Source organism: Megalops cyprinoides, chromosome 3 (assembly GCF_013368585.1).
Source record: "Megalops cyprinoides isolate fMegCyp1 chromosome 3, fMegCyp1.pri, whole genome shotgun sequence".
NCBI classification, from domain to species: domain Eukaryota; kingdom Metazoa; phylum Chordata; class Actinopteri; order Elopiformes; family Megalopidae; genus Megalops; species Megalops cyprinoides.
Genome location: NC_050585.1, coordinates 52750951 through 52770575, shown reverse-complemented (window position 1 = coordinate 52770575; position 19625 = coordinate 52750951). Strand labels below are relative to the sequence as shown.

General features: G+C 45.6%; 1 protein-coding gene across 7 annotated transcripts in view; it reads right to left on the bottom strand.

Annotated features, from left to right (window-relative positions):
• The window catches only part of nrxn2a (neurexin 2a), a 575558-nt gene that overhangs the window by 428932 nt on the left and 127001 nt on the right, over positions 1-19625 (bottom strand). For 6 of the 7 annotated variants that reach the window (XM_036523412.1, XM_036523417.1, XM_036523416.1 and 3 more), the window contains exon 4: positions 6248-6277. The exons of the other annotated variant lie outside the window; for it this stretch is intronic. In XM_036523412.1, coding sequence (XP_036379305.1) covers positions 6248-6277 — 30 coding nt within the window. The remainder of the gene's footprint in view (positions 1-6247; positions 6278-19625) is intronic. 7 annotated transcript variants of the gene reach the window in all.

The following is a 19625-nucleotide window of genomic DNA, read 5'->3' as shown; positions in this document are numbered from 1 at the left end:
ACGTTTATATCATGACCTGCAGTGAGAGAGAGAACCAGTGTTTTTCATTGTGTGGTTTATAAACTGAAAGTCAAGGCGTAATTCAACCTCCGGCCCTACACTCCAATTGCCCGTCTTTTGAATGAGGCATTAAACTGGGGTTCTGACTCACAGAAGTCGATAAAGATCCCCTGGCACTTTCAGAAAAGAGTATTGGGGTTCCCCGCTGTCCTCCCCGCTGTCCTGGCTAAACTCCTGATCAGGCTCTTCAGATCTGTCCATCTAATAATTTCCCAGGTGAAGCACTTTCTCTCTTCACTTCAAATGATAGGAAGTGAGTGTTCTTGTGCAAAATGGCTTCATTACATTAGATTACACTATGTCATTTAGCAGTCGCTGTTACACAGAGCGACTTCCAAAAAAGTGTATCACAATGGTGACGATTCACCCAGGTGAATGCTATGCAGAGGTAATGTTAGGGGCGAGTCACTCCTCCTCCACTGTGAAGCACCCTGAGATATCCTTACAAAGTGCTATGAAGAAATCATATCTATTTCTTCTTCATGTCATTATTATTATTGTACGGCGACGTCAGCCTCCTGGAGTGATGATCATAGGTGCATGAGCATGTTTTGTGTTATATCACAGTTTGTCCTGTGTTATACATTCTTAGGTTCGTGAGGCAAGTAAATTGGCTGTATGACCTCAGGATTTTTCTGAAAAGAATTACTAGTTAGGTGGCGAATGCAAGAGGAAATAATTTTATGGAGGGACAGTGCCCTTTAAAGGCTTTCATCTGAAAGGGAAGATTTCAGACATCCATTTCACAACATTGCTAATGGTTTAAACAGTAGATAGCTCCGGGCAGGGCATAGTACTGTAAAGATGCCAGTGCAGTCACAGCAGTCTGAAAAGTGGCTCATACTAGTCTGTGAGCTAGACTACCTACCTAGCTAGAGGACAGGAGTATGAGATACTAAAACCGTGCAATCGATATGAGTGCGGCTCTAACTTATTTCCAGGTCTCCCTCCGATGGGATGAGGTTGACCCTGTATCCAGTGCTTTTCCTATGTGCATCTGGTCTGAACTATGCAGCTATTTAGGATTCTTGCCGGTTCCCCTCCAAAAACCTGGAGGCAGCATAAATCTGTAATTCTTGTCATGACGAAAATAACGAGTTGGTCCTGTAAACTGTCCAGTTGCTTGGCAATGCTTTCCTACTCTTGCGTTGCACGATGTATGTGCTACACCACGTCCTACAAGCAATTCTTCACCTTAAATTGTTGCTTATCTTATTTTGCTTATCTTGCGGTCCCACTCAAAGGGCATCTTTTTACTGTGCGATTTAAGACATGCGCGGGTGCATACGCTGCTTTTGGGGCAGGCCCTGCAACATGGGGGTGCCCTCACAGAGAGGAATGAGGAGACTCTGTGGAGACTCTGTGACTGCAAGACCTTCACCTTCACTTGTGAGTCTCATGGCATGCTTCTTTAAATAAAGATGGTGGACCTGGCCTGAAGTTGTGAACTGAACTGAAACCTAAAAAAACACCTCAGTGTGGAATGGCACCACAGCAGGGGACAGAGTTCGGGTCGGCTACAGAGGCAGGCTGTACAGCCCGGGCTCAGACTGGAGACCGGCACACAGGGTCCCGCCTGTGTTTGGGGCGCAGGGTCCCGCCTGTGTTTGGGGCGCAGGGTCCCGGCCCGTGTTTGGGGCGCAGGGTCCCGCCTGTGTTTGGGGCGCAGGGTCCCGCCTGTGTTTGGGGCGCAGGGTCCCGCCTGTGTTTGGGGTGCAGGGTCCCGGCCCGTGTTTGGGGCGCAGGGTCCCGGCCCGTGTTTGGGGCGCAGGGTCCCGCCTGTGTTTGGGGCGCAGGGTCCCGCCTGTGTTTGGGGTGCAGGGTCCCGGCCCGTGTTTGGGGCGCAGGGTCCCGGCCCGTGTTTGGGGCGCAGGGTCCCGCCTGTGTTTGGGGCGCAGGGTCCCGGCCCGTGTTTGGGGCGCAGGGTCCCGCCTGTGTTTGGGGCGCAGGGTCCTGCCTGTGTTTGGGGCGCAGGGTCCCGCCTGTGTTTGGGGCGCAGGGTCCTGCCTGTGTTTGGGGCGCAGGGTCCCGCCTGTGTTTGGGGCGGCCTTCGGTAGCAGAGCCGTGCGGAAACCGTGCGCTCTCACCTCCTGGGTTCATCTCATGCATGCGGAAGCCTGAATTGATTGCTAGAGCTGTCCTGTCTTTTTTATTTACCTTCCTACGCATTTGTGTGTTTCTCCCTCCTCATCTCCCTGCTCCTTTTTTTTAATGACTGAGGAGTCTGCGAGTTAAGAAGATGCAGAGGCACCTATGATGAGCAGTGGCCATGTCTGTCAGGAGATAAAGGTGGATATGACCTGCAGATGGAGAGAGGTCCCTCTCTTCCCTGGAAGACAGGGGAGGCCATTTTAATAACAAATTTGCCATTCTGCACACGTGTCCAATTATCAACATACCATCCTCCCACGCACATAGTGCCATACCGTAGAACAGCTTGCTGGATTTGAACGCCAAAAATAGAATCAGCATCCATGTTCCAACCCCCTAAGGCTTAGCTTCCAGCACTCCAGTGCAGCTTTTGAATGGACACAATGAGATAAACAATATGAAAAAATAAATATGTATGTATAATTGCTAATGTTATGAACACTGTAGTTAATTGTTATAGTTACGAAGATCAGTAGACGAGCCTTAAACTATGGTAAGCGTAATGAAGGGGGTTTACATTTTCTGAATTAGATCACCAAGATCTGATTATAAACCATGGCTTTGTTTCCATTAACGGGCAAATGAATTGCAGCTTTAATGCCAGTGTAAACATATTTCATTTGAACAAATTTCATTATTTGAACACGTTAAACTTGATCCTTTTACACCAACGAGAAGTTGAAGGATCTGGCATTGCACATTTGGGTGGGATGTTCACAGTCTCAATACAGATCTTAGTAGGTTCATTTAAATTGATCAGTTCATATTGTTTAAATATAAGGCGCATTTAATTGGTCATACCTTAGATATGCTGTAATTACGACTAAAGTGTATTTAAAGGTACAGTGAATTAACCAGGACGATGTATTTGAGGGAGTTGTGCATTTAAAGGTATGTGTACTTAAGGGTAAAGAATATTCAAAGGTAAGATGTATTTCAGGGTAAGGTGTATTTGAAGGTTTATGTATTTAAGGATAAGGGATATTTAGACACAGGCATATTTAAGAGTGAGGTGCAGTTGAAGGTACGTGTATTTAAAGCAAGGGATATTCAAAGATGAGACACTTTTAAGGGTAGGTGTATTTCAGGGTAGGTGTATTTCAGGATAGGCATATTCAAAGGTAAGACACGTGTAAGGGTGAGGTGTAATTACAGATAAGACAAATGGGCAGTGGAGAGGGACTGTGGTGAGGAGCAGGGCTTATTATACAGAGGTGCTTAACCCAAATTGCTTAAGTAAATATCCAGCTACATAAGCAGGCAGCATGTCAAAACTGCAAGCCGTGTAATTTGCTCTGGATAAGGGCACCTGCAAAGCAACCATAATCACAATGTAAACCATATATTAGGGTAAGGCCTACTTAAAGGTGAGAAATATTTACAGATAAATGATATTTAAAGGTAAGATATTTAAGGGTAAGGGATTTTTAAAGTTGGCATGTTGAAAATATTAAGGATATTAAAGGGTAGGGAATTTTTATGGATCATTTTAAAGGACAAATCTACTTAACCCTTTCGTGCGTACAGTCACACCGGTGTGATTAGCATTTTCGAGCACACAGGCAAAACGGTGTGATTAGAACACTAAATTGGAAAAATTCTAGCTAACATTAGCTTTGAGGAAACAGTGATTTAATGTTACAAAGTATAGCAAATGCGGCGGTGAAGCTTAATGACCCTAATGAAAACATAACGAACCATGTAACGTAACACGCGCGCTACATGGCATAAAATAAGTCATGTGTGAAAGGGTTAAACACGAGGCATATTAAAGACTAAAGGTGTATTACAGATACAGAAATGGGTGTATTTTGGAGTTTGGAAGGCGGCTGTGTGTTAGACTCTCGGCGTTCCCGCTGTGGTGGGAGAGAGCGTTTCCAGCGTGCCGCGGTGCGTTAATGAGAGCAGAGCTGTGACCGCAGTGTGTCGGAGCTGAGGGGAGAGTCAGTATTTACTGCAATGTAAAGGTCGCCGCTCTCCCCGGCCGGTCCCTGGCCTGCCGGCTGCAGGGTGTGTGATTAAGTGAGCGCGCGGTACCGGTGTGTCTGTCTGACCTCGCTGCACGCCGCCGGTCCGGTCCGCCCCGTTTCGGACACGCGGTGAAGCTCATCCAGGGGGAACCGTGTGGAAATTTCCGCGCCTGTATTTGCACTTTTGTTGGGGAACGTGCAGCTGTTTCTGCACTGTGAGGCAGACGCTGTCTGACACGGGACGCTCGGTGACCGATCACAGCTCCGTGGGGCCTCATTTTGTGCATGCTGCTGTCTTTTGCGTGTACCCAGCGTTTCATCACCTGGAGAGTGTCTTTTTTATACTCTATACTGTACTAAGTCACTTTTTATACTCATAAGCTGAGCACATAACTGAATGAGATTTAGGCATTCATGTATACGTCTGTGGATAATGCAACCTCTGCCCTGTAAGGAAATTCAAATTTCTTTAACCATCCTCTGATTGGCCAGCCGTGAGCTCACTTTTTAGTGTGAGCAGGGAAACGGCGTGATCATGTTCCATGTTTGACTGGCGTTTTACAATGCAACAGAGCAAATCTCACTGATGTGAGTCTTAGTAAAGCATCCAGCCTGTTTCCCCATACAATGCAAACTCGGCATTAATGAGGGGAAGCAGAAACTATTTTTCAACAAGAGAGTCAGATAATGGACATATGTGGTTCTGTGTGTGTGTGTGTGCGTGCGTGCGTGTGTGGGTATGGACACTTTTTCAAAACATGGACTATTGTACTGAAAATGTTTTAATTGAATATGTAAATGTTTCATTTGAAAGGCCGGAGGCGTTTAGCGAAATTTCACTTCCTGTGCCACATACAGCAGGGAAAGGCCCACGACTGTGGAGAACAGAGCTCTGCTTCCCGCAGAATCCTGAAACAGGCATTTTAGGGAGGTTATCTGTAATTATAGCCAGATAGGAGAACTGAGGACCAGCTGCAGCAGGCTGTAAGAGTCCGCCTGTGCTGCAGCCTCTGCTCTCTCAGTTTTACTGAAAGGGAAAATTTGGCACTCAAAGTGATCATCAACCAGGCACCAAGCAAGCATTTTCTCTCTACTGTCACTTTCTACTGACTCCATTGTTTTTACAGTGAGTGTGTGTGTGTGTGTGTGTGTGTGTGTGTGTGTGTGTGCATATTGTGTCCCCTTCTTTATTATGTACAAATATTCCCTGGTCATTTTCCCAGCCAGTGTTGTGTTGCCCAGTGTGGGTTCATTGGGAACCATTAGTGGTCAGAATAGCTGAGAAACCCTGCCTCTGCCCCCCTCTCCCCAAACCTCATCCCCACCCCCATCCCCACCCCCATCCCCATCCCCATCCCCATCCCCACCCCCACCCCAACCCCAACACCCCCAAACTGAGCTGCTGCTTTCTTGGTCATCATCCATGTGTCCCATAACATGACAGTGGAGAAGGACCGCTATCCAAACGATGAGGTGGATTTCGATGCTCACATCTGACCCCCCCCCCGATGGGAGTCTTTGTTTACAGTGTATCCCTGTGACTCTAACACCCGCCATGACTGACAGGAGGCCAAACAATGAGAATGACATCAGAGTTTTGACGGGCAACTCTGTGCATTCTGAACACTTGTGGTTTGACAGCTTTGTTTTTTTTTTTTTTTTGTTGTTGCGTTTGGACACGGTGAGGAACTTCATGTCTTCATCCAGAGGGTCACATGGAAACACAGAAGGGAGAGCAGAACAGCGTACCTTCAGCAGAGCTCCTGGAACGCTGGGGAGAAGGTCCAGGAGCAGGGCCATAGGACAGGACAAGGGTGGGACGGACAGTGTGGAGGGACAAAAAGCACGACAGCACGACAGGAAGCAAAACCAAAAGAGAGAGAAAGAATGGAGGAGGAGAGTGGGAGGGGCTCTATGGAGGGGGAAGGGGTCTGAAAAAGCAGGTGTCTGGGGTGGGGGGAGTGGGTCAAAAGGGGAAGTGGGGGTGGTGGGAGCTGGACAGAGGAGGTGGGCTGGTTGGTTGGTTTTTTTATAAAAAAAAAAAATTAGAAAGAATGAACCCATACCTTGGCTGTTTAGCATCAGGTGCGCCAGACCTTGAAGGAAAGAACAGAAACAAAAAAAAGAAAGAAAGGAAAAAAGAAGGTCATAGGAGGCACGGGAGGAAAAAAAGCATTGTCACAACGTTGGACTGCAGTTTGTGACAGACATCCTGGGGCACACGAGGATGTCAGAGATCAACTCAAAAGAGAGAGAGAACTGAAAGCGAACAAACACTTCTTGAGTGGGGTGTGAGGGGGATAGGAAAAAAAGCATTTTATTTGGCGCAACTCCCGAAGGCGATTGCTCACAGAAATGCTTTTTTCCTAATGGAACACACACATAACTGTTTGGCAGAAAAAGCTTATATCTCATATTATTTTTTTTTCTTTGTTTTTAATATTAACCATATTTCTGAAGATCCAAGGTTTCTAAAAGAATTTTGACAAGATCAAACGTACTGTACTGAGGGGCAAGAGATTTTGGCGGTCAACAAAAAAATGCAATCCCAGGCATAGAAAAGAGACCACCAGCAGCAGAGTAACAGTTGCAGCAGGTTGCAGATTCTGTGCAACGGTTCTCTGTCCATGCACTGGAAAACAGCAACACCAGGAGCAGAGTAAGGTAGAGAGATAAACCTTCATTCGCGGCATCATCGTAACACTGTCAGGCCCATCCTGCAAGAGGCAAATTAATTACCCAAATAAAGCGGAAGCCATTACCCGACAGTTTGCACATTATAATCATAATACAGCAGTTGTTGGCCATGATTAATGCCACAATAAGCAGTAAAGATAACACATCCGAGTCTGGGGAATTCCAGCACGAGACAGCACAGCGTTAATCAGCAAACCCACTTCATAAAACCAACAGCATTAAATAAAAATCAAAACCAAAAGAACAAATAAACAGCAGTCACACCGGCAACCAAGACATAAAACATTTTTAAAAAGTCCATTTTCCAACCAGAAAGCCATAAAGCCAGACAGCCATAACCTCCCCATCTCTCCACACCGAACATAGAGCTTCTCCGGAAAGAGCAGTGTGTCTCTGAAAGGCAGAGTTTTTCCACACTTCCTGGCAGCTGTTAAAAGTACACGGATGACACGGTGTAATTCAGCTCACTCTCACACTGAGACAGACATCCACACCTCAGACTCTTTTTCGGATCCACAGCCACAGCACAACCCGGAGCAAACAGCATCTTCAGCTCGTCATCAAAAGCTGAACCCCCAACTTATTAAATACTCTTAGAACTGTCCAATGTCCTATTATCCAGCCATGTATTCATATGCCAGGTCTGATATTACCCTTAAATTGTGTCTCTCATACAGCATGTGTCTTGTGTGTAGGAGCATCTCTCATTTTTTTAACAGGGCCCAATACAATATTTAACAGCCTCCAACAAGTTCACAGCCTGATTACAGGTGTGTTTTTTATCTGCACAGTTTAGCCTTGTTTTTTTTTACCTCACAGGCCACATGGTTTGGTCACTCCTTTATCATACTGCACAAACAAAGCCAACAAACAAACAAAAATCTAAACTATTAAATTTAGTTTTGTTTCTTACTCCTAATTTTAAGTGAATATCTTTAATTGTCTTAAACTATAAAGCTCTTCAATGCCAGCGAAGGTAGGTTGGCTACAGGCAAATGAGGCGGAGGCTTTACCTTTAACGTGAGGCTGATCAGTGGCCCCCAAAGTAGCTGCCTATTCTGAATAACAACTTTTATCACTGTTGTAAGCATCACCAATCAGCAGTTAATTCCATCTGACTTGCACTACCTTTGTGATCCTAATATTAAATACATTCAGAGGCACATTTAGCAGCATTAATATTCTGAACCTCTGGGAGTTATGGTGCTAAAATCTCCCTGCTTTACTCTTAATTAAACACTGTACTTTTACTTATAACAAAAAGAGATTATGTTACATTAAACAAATGATTACAAAAAAATTAAACTTAAACCCAACTTAAAACCAGAGCTGAGATATTTGCATACACAGTGAAGTTAAAAATCAAATCCACTGCTAATGGGGAATCTGCATTTCAAATGGTATATTTGCAAATTACACCAAACATTTAAAAAACAGGTCCAAGATACCTGATACCTGTTCAAATAGGTTGTCTGCCTCTCCCGTGTTGTTCATGGATTCGCAGTGATCTGCACGCATCACAGAGCCTTGGCCAGATCGGTGTACACAGCTTAATATAATCCATTTATACAGCAGGATGTTTACTGAAGCAGTTCACTAGCCACTGCCCTTACTTATGAACACACAGCAGGGAATCAGAGCCGCAACCTGCCCGTTGCGAGCCTGGAAACCTGTTCTCCACACTGCCCAGCCATGTCACAACAGCCATTTTGCTTCAGGGGGTCCGCCGTGCCTGCGAAATGACTGATTTCAGAGCTCAGCTCGACAGGTCTGGAGAGGTGGACCGGCGAGGCAAAATACACTTAGAGAAACAGAAAGCTCTGAAAGCTTCACTTCAGCTCCTGCTATTAAACATGCTAAAGGGGTCCGCTCCTGCCACCGCTGTTCCATTCTTGTTCCTGTGTGACTCTGCCTTCGCCGCGCTGAGAGCACGCACACACGGCCGTTACCACTCAGACCGATTTCCACCGCATTATTACACAGCATTAGCATGTGCTGCTTGAACGGTACTATAATACGATAACAGTAGCTGCAAACATGCAGCGGTGCATGGCGCTGCGTTTATGCGACGGAGCATAAACGCAGAGAATGCCGCGGCCGCTGTCATGATATTCGCTTAAGCAGAGCGGCAAACTGTTTTACACAGTCAAACACACTGTTGAACAGGAGTTATCCGTTTTATTACTCTGGATTATTAACTATTCCTGCTTCAGAATTAAAGCGTGACCAGCACTAATAAAATGATAATGACCTCTAAAATATATCTAATATAACGCAGATGATTCACTTATTTAAATACGCTCATAATGCATTTTGCACATGCTAAATTGCCTCATTTGTCATTGGCCGAGCGTGATTTCAGCTGTTAAACCAGGCCGTTTCTATGGAATCCGCCCGCTGGCCCTGCATGCCCATTCCCTTTCAACTGCTCCTCAGATGATGACACTTTGCAAATGAGTCATGTGACCTCCTGAAATAAGTGACATGACCCCCAAATGAGAAGAGAGCAGAGTGGGCCGGGTTATGGATATCTGTGGCAGTATTACGTAAAATAAAATGCCTCATTGTCTCACCACTTAACTCTGCGTATACTGGCTCTCCTTTGAAACGCACTGGAGCAGCCAAACGTTTGCGGGGATCAGTGGGTGAATCTCGGCAAGGGCTGGTCCTACTCCTAGGCTGTATGACTTAGCATGGAGGCTGTGGTGGTGTAGTGTCACTCTCTCACCTCATTGGCCCTGAGAAAGAGGGCAGGTGGCTGCATGCCCTCCTTTTGTCTTGGTTACATTACCCATAATTCCCTCTGTTAGAGATAATGGCAGTAAAATGGCAGCAGGGGTGATGCGACATACTCAACAGTAAAATGCAAGTTCTCTTTTTCAAGCCCCTCAAAAAAAGAACATCACCCCAGAGGTAAGTGGAGCACTGCGATATTGGGCGGAGGGCATTTCCATTGTGTTATTTAAAGAGAAAGAGGAACATGTTAAAAGAATTAAAGCTATGAATATAAGAAAATTACAATAGCATTAAATTAAAATCATAAAAACATCAATATATGTAATAGGAAGAAGTAAAAAAGCAACAAACCAGAATAAAAACCACCAAAAAAACCCTGAATCCCAGCTTTCCAGTCAATATTGTAACAACATCCCCTGTTCTGGGATTCTGAATCAAGAAAGATTCTAACCAATTTAGAGATATCAGAGAAGGGAAGCGACCAGTCCATCCGCTAGTTGGGGAAAAAAGCCACCCTCACACAGAGTGTCTGCTGGCTGGAGGCTCTCTGTCAGAGTGAGGGACGCAGCCAGACTGCGGGATATGGCAGCTTCAGCAGAGCTCTCCATATGGGAGAAAGCTCGTTCAGTTTCACACCCCTCTCAGCCAATCCCCACGAGTCGGAGATAATTCCAACTCTCCCGGCGTCCCGCAGAATGTGTGTGTCAGCCGACAGAGACAGGTTCCCCTTCCAGCTACAGGCAGGCTACGCTACGCTCCACACTCCACGTTTTCCTGCCCATATGTCAGTTTTAGCATAAATCAATTAGATTTCTCTCACCTCTCCGGTCATGAAATTGCTTTTGGCTAAAACAGTTATTTCATTGGAAGGAAATGAAATTATCCACCGACGATGCTATATTTCTGCATCTGTGGCTAACATCGGTTTTGCAACCTCTAGAATGAGCTGTGGAATCCGCTTCCTGAAGGTAGCGGCTGTTGTGAACTTTTAGTCCTGCCTCATTTGATGGTTTAACACCGTGGTGTGGAACTGACACCATGTGAAAGAGCTCAGGATGGCTCGGACCGACGGAAAATAAGTCTCTGATTAGAGGGACGTGTGCAAAGATTAGCTGGATGTGTGCGGAGGTCAGATGACTGTGCACAGAGTTTGGGTGCATGTGCCCAGCCAGTCTTGCTCTCTCTCAGATGTGCGCAGAGTATCTTCCGGCACAGTCCGCCATTTCCCCCCATCGGAGTGAAAGGGTTTGGACCACAGCACCACCCGATGAAACGCAGGCGTGACCCATCCTGCCAAGGCAGCACCGAGGTTCAACAGCACAGACACTAATCTGTTTACCGAGTGCAGAACACTTCCAGCCAGGGAACAGATGCTGACTGCAGAAACGTCAGCTTGCTGCCAAAGATGTGTTTCTGTGGAGCCCTTCTCCAGGGCCATCCAGGCAGGAGCTGTAATTTGTGGGGATGGTGTGGGTCGAGGCCAGGCCTTGTTTCAATTAGCCATGAAGCGGATTTTGGTAAAGACCGGTTGACCTTTTTATGCAGAGCTACTGCTTTCTGATAGTGGCATTTAATGTTCCAGATAAAGCATATGAGTTCGTCCTGGCATCTTTTTTAACACAACATTTCAGACAGACATGCCAAATAAAAGCACACTGAGAACACTAGGAAACTGTAGAACAAATCCGGGAACAGTATTCAAGTGATACAATTTACGCTGTGCTCTGAGCCTCAGATAGGCAGGGCATATCTCCCTGTACAGAAGCTCACTCAGCACCAAGACTGAAAAAGATCACAGACAGCAGCTTATGCCTGCAGAGAAGGGGTCACAGCAGATATTTTAGGAAGTAATCGATTGTACAAAAGGAAGAACAGCTCCTCACACCTGAAATATTTGAAATATAAAGTGCTTTACATCTGTATTTCATATTGAGATGGTTTATAAAAGCCAAGCACTCACGCCAGGATAAGGGGCTGTTTCTGACCAACATGAACTTGCCGTGAGCATTGTTATCTTTGGGATTAGTTGTATATGTTTGACTCTTTTTGTTTTTTTTTTTTAAACCAACAAGGAGCCAATTTCATCTATGCCATTGATGAATTATGAGGCCACCTCCTAAAATCATAATGAAAATTAGCAAAGGTATAATAATGAAAAATGTATAATACCTCAGAATATGTTAAGGTAATAACAAGTGCAACTGAGCCCGTGTTTGCCCAAGGTTACTGTTTAATAAATGCATTCTGTAAGGAGTCGCATGACCCAGTATGTTACCTGTACAGCTCCTGGTGCAAACTGCACTGCGATCTTTGAAACCATTTACAAAGCTCAGTGTGTGACATGTGCATGTGTGCGTGTGTGTGTGCACGTGCGTGTGTGTAAGGGGAGGTGAGAACTCCCTGTATTCATGAAGATTCTCTCCCATTTTTCTGCACACAGAATTTGAGGTGGTGTATGATGGAAGCCAGGGAACCAACATCAGCAGAGCTGCAGTCTAACGAAAGACTTCCCTCTGTGGGTCTAACAGAAACAAGCACTGCTCCACCATCAGCACAGGGCCCGTCCGCAGAGAGTTAAGAGCATGAATAAATAACATGCCATATCACAAACTACCCCGCGATAATATGTGGAGAAATATTTCAATCTGAAGGAGTCACCTGGGTAAACCACACTGAGTTCAAGCACATTATGGGGTTCGGTCAGCTGCAATTCATCTTGGACTGTATGACCTGCATTAATATGAGCAAGGCTGCTATACGTGGTAATAAGGGTCTATGGAGCAGCTCTGCAACATCCCATATGCTAGACTGTGCTTGAGAATCAGTCTCACTCATTTCAGAACATTTTTGCTCAGAATGATTTGCTCAGCAGAACTCTTTATCCAGAGGGGATTCTGGGAGAAATATGCTGATATTTGTCATATCCATCACATCTGCACAGCTTCTGCCTGTTTATTGAGCTGAGGGCGGGCGCTTTCATTCCACAAGGGAACCGAACCCATGTGCCTCTGGTGACTAAAACCACACTGTACAGAGAAATATGTCATCTGTTTACATCACAGCAGACATTACACTTCCTCAGCAAAGCATCACCTGCATAGCCTACAATTTTTACACATTATTCATGCATACAAATGGGTGCTTACTGATGCTATTGCTAAGGTTAAATGCCTTGCCCAAGGTAAACCTCCACCCCCCCCCTCCCCCTCACGTGCTTTTTTGATACACGGTACAGCACCTGTGCTGGTGCAGCAGAGGCGACACCACTCTGGGGTTATTTCAATTCTGTTCTCCTGACGGAGCCCATTGGGAGTGGGAGGGTGAGGGGGCGGGGCACAGTGCACAGGTGACCCGCCTCGACAGGTGCTTCCACAGGGCTCAGCAGGGCTAACGTCAGCTCCCAGACCAGGCCCCTGTTAGATCCTCTGTTCTGATTCAGGATTTTGCACACCGCCCTTAGACCATCAATGATCAGCAGCTTTGCTGGTCTCCTAACATACTGAAAACTGAGAGTATAGATGTGGAAAAGGCTGACCAATCCAAAATGGGGTGATGCACTCACCTAATCAGAAAAGGGGAGGTTTTTGTATTAAAATAGGATGGCTTTTTTTCAAAATTACATTTCATGATTTTTTTTCTTCCAGAAGTTTGAGGGCGGTGTGACGGAGGTGTTTATTGTGATTATTCTGTTCTGTTTTTATTTGCATCTTGCCATTAGTGACCTTACCAAAAATTGTTCAGCAAAAAAGCACCAGCATTTTCATACACACAGCCTGGTAACCCCTTAAGAGGATCTGCCCTTTCCTGACATTGTGTTACAGTGAGACGAAAGCCATTTGAGATCTCCATCTGCCGATTCCACAGGATGATGGGTAATTTCCACTGAAGCCAAATGCATCTATGGAGCTGCTCATAATGGATGTCTCTCCACCACTCTAATAAAACGTACAAAAGAGGAGAATTCATGACATTATTGAATATTGAGCCAAATTAAGCAAAACTGGCATCGAAATGGAAACAGTCCCATTTAGAGAATTTAAAATTAAACTGAACTGAATGAAATCCCAGCAGGCAGGCGTTGTTTGCACTCATTGTGGCTGGCGGTGCTTCAGGCGACTGCCTGTGCTTTGCACACACCAGGCTTGCCAAACTGTGGCCCATTCTGCCACGAGTCAGCGCACCCCACAGCTCAGAGGAGGGGAACGTGGGAACGACAAAAACCGTGGCACGCTGCAGTGGCGTCGTTCCACCAGTAGGGGAGACAGAGCCCTCCATCAGAGCGCAGCAAGCCGCATTTTAGCTTTTACACAATGACCATCGACTGCTGGATTCAACGAAAACTGCCAAATCATATCAAGGAAAAGTGCTATTCAATATTAAAATTTTTAAAAATAAGATAAAAAGAATACCCCCCCCCCCCCCTTAATCTAGTGCTGGCCTAACAGTGCTGTCTGAAACCAGGGGTCACTCCACAGTTCTGGATTAATCTAGGCGGGTTTGTGTTTTTTTTCTTCTCTTTTTATAGAATTATAGCATTTTCCAATAAGAGGACTTGGTAGTTCTGATTGCATTCAAGGGACAGCTGGCCTAATAGGACTATCCCAAGCAGTCTCTCAGAACTGTCATCTAGGAGGAAAGTGCTATTCAATCAAAAAAAAAAAAAAACCCTCCCAGATGAATATCCAGCACCATATTAAAACAGTGACTGCTGGATTGAACTGAAACCCACATGCTTTAACTCTGTTCCACTGACAAAATCACTTTCGTAAAAGATAAGCCAGTCCAACGGAAGGTTTTTGAAGAAGTAATTCATAATTACTTTAAAAAAGTATAATCAACATAATTAGCATAACTGATTACCATTTTCAACTAACTGAATTTTAGATTGAGCTGATTTACCAAAATTTAGGTTCACTATCAATTACTTCTTAGGTAGTACAGTGCCCCTCACATGTCTATAGCATGTGCTGTAATATATAATATATATAACTTGCTTTGCTCAAATAGCTACCTTCCTCTGGATGGGATGTAAACTGTAAAGATCAAACTGCATGAGTCTGAGTTCACTCTCGTCCTATAATAATTTCCAAAAGCATCTATTAATATTTCAGTGTGAATATTCGGGGGACGAGCGTCTTTGCTCCCTTTGCCCTGGAGGCTGGAGCAGACCATGAATAAACAGCTCTGAGCCACGCGGCTCTCTCTGCCAGCCCCCTAAACTCTGGCATCGATTCCTGCGCCGAAACGGCTGTTAAAAACGAGCCGGAGTGAATTAAAGCCGGCAGTTTGAGCCCGCTCTGTCTATAGGTCTGTCTTATTCGATGGCATCAAGGAGCAGATCTAACTAATGCACACTCACACACAGAGAGGAATGCAGCCAAACACCGGCAACTGCGCTCCCCAAATACCAGCTTTGAGCTGCATCCACAGCGGCCTCGGTCTGCAACAACATGTGCGGTCTCCACCAGCGAGCAGAATCTGGTAGCTGCTCGGATTAAATAAATTAAAATAAACGTATGTGACGTGTGAGGATCATAACTCCCACTTTTCTACCCATTTCCTTTCAGAAGTCATCTTTGGTGTCTTTCCAGATGGCGTAGAGTGCATGTCATTGCCGTTTGACATGGGTATGCGGGTTCAAATCCCATTGCAATATCTCTGTCTTGCTCACAGGCTCAACAAGCAGACAGGAAAGTGAACAAACGGGGGAAATAAACATACTGTTTCATAGTCTTCAGCTGTCAATAAGCTAGCTGTTTTTTTAAGCATGATAAATGATGCATCCCTTTAAGATTGTTCCTGTGTTCCTGTGAGCTCTGGGTGGGGCGTTCAATCTAACCGCTATGGTGCTGTGTCCTTAAACTTGGACTACAGATTTATGTAAGTGCTGCAGTGGTCCACACTGTTTATTTCAGAAACCTATAATATATAATATTGAAGAATCAGATAAAATGTACTTTCTGCTGTAATTTTCCCCCCATTGGGGAAAAGTGAAATGCTCCTCTCATAATGTTTAGATGTTCTGGAGAAAAGGAAATTCTACTTTTGAGGGCACAACTCCAATTTCAGGGGGAGGGCAAACATGGGGAATACAGCCCGTCTCCCCGAAGCCCCCCGGCCCCCCCCCCACACACGCACACACACGCACGCACGCACACACGCACACGCACACACACGCACGCACGCACGCACGCACGCACGCACACACACACACACTTTTGACAGCACCAACTGTATAGCCTTTCATTTTAGACACACCCCCTGTTTGACAACTCAAACAACAGTCCCTCTACACACACCCTTACTCTGACAACACCACTCCAAAGCCTTTATTGTTTTCCACACACCCCCTGTTTGACAGCCCCAACCCCGCAGCCTTTATTTTTCGAGAATCACTTGGGCAGGTGGCCCTTCTGGCAAGAGGTTTTCTCCTGACATATGTCTGACTCCATCCGCTGATATCAGGAGCTAACCGCACTGAGAACACACTCGACTTGGCCCGGCTCAATCTCTCACCTCTGCCTCACTGCTGCTTCTGTCAGAGGGGAGAAAGTCACACCGTGTTTGATGACAGAGCTCAGCGTGCCTGGGACAGGACGGCTGTCTCTCGATCTCATCTCGAGCCCCCCCTCCCGAAACACTGCACCACTGCTCCTCTCCCACCCCCCCTCTCCCCCCCCCCCTCCCCTGCCACAGCTGTTCCACACACTCCATTTCCAGGTAGTGGACAAGTGACCCCCCCAGAACAATTAGGGCAGTAGGTATCATATGCCTGACCCCTTTAGCCCCTAAAATTGCATGATGACTGTGGAGATATTAGCACAGTGTGATTTCTTGTGGACAGTGCTGCTGAATGAGGAGTGAAATACTACTGGCTGACTACACTGCTCCCGCTCCGAAGCAGCACCGGGGCTGAAGAATGCCAATGCAAACACTCCATTTTCCCTCACCAGGACTGGATTTACAAAGGCATGGGCAAGTGTTAAACACCGACATGCAGCGATGCTCCAACATCAAATCTCCCCAGATAAAATGGAAACTACATAGCTAACAGAACTCAATGAATCTCTTCGATACAGGTTTAGCGGTGGGGAGACAAAACACCACATCAATCTCACATTTTTACCGCCACCTGCAGGTATATGCATTTCCGCTAACCTCGCAGTCACACCAAATTCCGTTCCTCTCACCCCAGCATCGACTGTTCCAAACATTACATTACATTACGGTCATTTTGCAAACACTCTTAGAGCCACTTATACAGGTTACAGTTTTTACATGTTATCCATTGATACAGCTGGGCATTTACTGAGGAAACTGTGGGTTAAGCACCTTGCCCAAGGGTGCAGCAACAGTGCCCCAGCAGGGAATTGAACCAGCAACCTCTCGGTTAGGGTTAGGGTTAGGAGATCCTGCTCCTTACCGCTATGCACCGCTGCCGCTCTACATTGCCACCAAAACATTGGTGTAAAAGCACATGTGGCACCTGCCCTTCCAGTCAGCTTTTGTCATGTAGGGGTCTAACACCTGCCTGTTCCATATCAAACAGAGCTGCCCGTGTCTGTGCTGTTGGAGAGCAGGAGACATGATCATCAGGCTTATTCACGACTCCCCTCAGAGCAGAACTGCGCTGAAAGGCACCAAAGCTGCAGTGCTTTCCAGCCTTTCCTTTATTAATGTTATTCGATTGTAGTCCTTCCAAATTCCTTCCCCAGCTGCACTAAACCTCTCTAACCCTGCCAGCAGAAATTCTCCTATGAACTAAAAAAAAAAAGAAAAAAGAAATATATCAGATCGGTCCACTTAGGAAACAAAATAATCACTCTAAACGTGAATGGATTCAATCTCCGACCCAAAGCATATGTTGTTGCTCGATGTTTTAGCTAAATTATTTTTTCACGGCCGCGTTTAGTGCTCAAATCGGCCGTTTATATTTATGACATATGACTACACAAGTGTCCTTCAGCTGAGAGAGAATAATAGCTGATTCGAGCCGGAGAGGAAACCAAGCAATGAATGCCGTCTTTTTTTAGATCATTTATTAACATTAGTAATAGAGCCTTCACACACAGCCATCTGGTTAATACTGACATATCAATGGCCTTGGCTAATTGCATTATTCAGAGTGTCTTAAATCTGTTCCGATGGCTGGCTTTACCCAAACTCTGCTAAAATCTTCCTCATGAAAAAATGTCATTTTGCTGCCATCCTGTGACTTGCTCTAATTTAGCTCATTGTACTGTTGAAATGGCAAATATAAGATTAAAGTGCAAGTGAGGTGAGGCAGCAGATCTTACAAGAAACCTCGACCAACAAACTGCACTTCTAAGTGAATTTGCATGAAAGATTAGCTGAAATTAACAAAACCGAGTTAAACAGAACAAATTTTAATGATTAACAGCAGCGATGAAATGAAAGTAGAATTGAGAACACAGATAAGTTGTATATCTTGAAATAATCTCACCTCTCAACAGTCAAACGTTGCTGGTGACTCAGATGACTTTGCCACCAAGTACAGCTCACCAGTTACAACTACTGGACTTGTAGAGATCACAGAACAAGAGCAGGGTGTTCCTTACTGTCTAGGCTGTTATCAAATCTTGCTGTTTCAAATCCAAAGTACCAAAAAAACCTGAGCTGTTGGCTCACAGAAAATTTGCACAGTAGCTGGGGAAAGGCCAACCATCACCATCCAGTTAAGTGGAAAGCCAACCATCAACGTTCAGGCCTCTAAACAAACCCTTAGCAACACTGCCAATCTAAAAGAGACAAATCAAAAGGGATATAACATTAGTGATGAAAAATGTCAGTTAATAATAGAATTTAGAACCTGATTGAATAGAATGGAAAGATTTTTCCTGGAGAGCTTGTCAGCAGGGGGTAATAGAACTAAGAACTGTATGTTCCCAGGGTCATTTTCAGCCCCCCAGTGTACACATTAAGAATATCATAAATACAAAGGCTATTTAGCCTAATCGGTGCCCTGAGAGGGGGCTACCCGTGCCCTCCTGGTGAATCTATCATCGCAGAGGCGAGGATTGCATGCCCCGCTCTTTAAAACAGCGCTGTGGCAATTACCCAATAAACAGCTGGAGCAGAGAGACAGATCCCCATCAAGAGGACAGGGAAAAAAGTTCATCACAGGGGAAAAAAAGAAAAATAGTGAATGCCACTGAACCTTGTACACAAATATTCCAACAATGTTTAACACAATGTAAGACGTGGTGGAGCCGCTCTTCTGTGAAATAGCGGTTCTCCTCCAGCCGGAACCGCATTTCACATACGCTGGCTTCAGAGGAGGAGGTTTGGCAGGCAGAGAACGTGCCGTTTGAGCCAGTCAGATCTGAAAGGAACACCTTATCAAATGCATTTGCCTTCATTTAAATTCATGAGAAGCTGGTAATTGGAGGTGATTATAAGCGCCGTATGCATGACACCCCCTCCAAAGCTCTGCTGACTCCCATTGCCTTTATTGTTTTCCCTGTCAATGCAGACTGTGTCACCTTGACATGACACCGACACGGGAAAAGAAAAGATAAGCAATGAGCAGTACACACAAAGAAAGAGGAAAAACTTGCCACAAATCTTTGATTTTTTTGTCCCCCCCCCCCCCCCCCCCCCCGGTGTGATAAACATCAGCAGCTCCGGTTTCAGGCCTGTTTTAGACATGTGCATTGAAATGCGACACCCTGTCTGCGTTGGCATGGAGACAGGCTCCTGTGTTCCTTCTTGCGTGACGTCGGCCATATTGGTCTAGCCGCAAAACACAGCCCCCCTGCCTCTCTCTCCTTCCCCCCTCCCTCCCTCTCTCTCTCTCTCTCTCTCTCTCTCTCTCTCTCTCTCTCTCTGTCCCTCTCTCTCCCTCTCTCTCTCTCTCTCTCTCTCTCTCCCTCTCTCTCTCTCTCTCTCTCTCTCTCTCTCTCTCCCTCTCTCTCTCCCCCCATCTTTCCCTCTCTGCCATGTTTTAATCTAAGCGCTGTATTTCACAGCAGGCAATTAAATTCACCATTG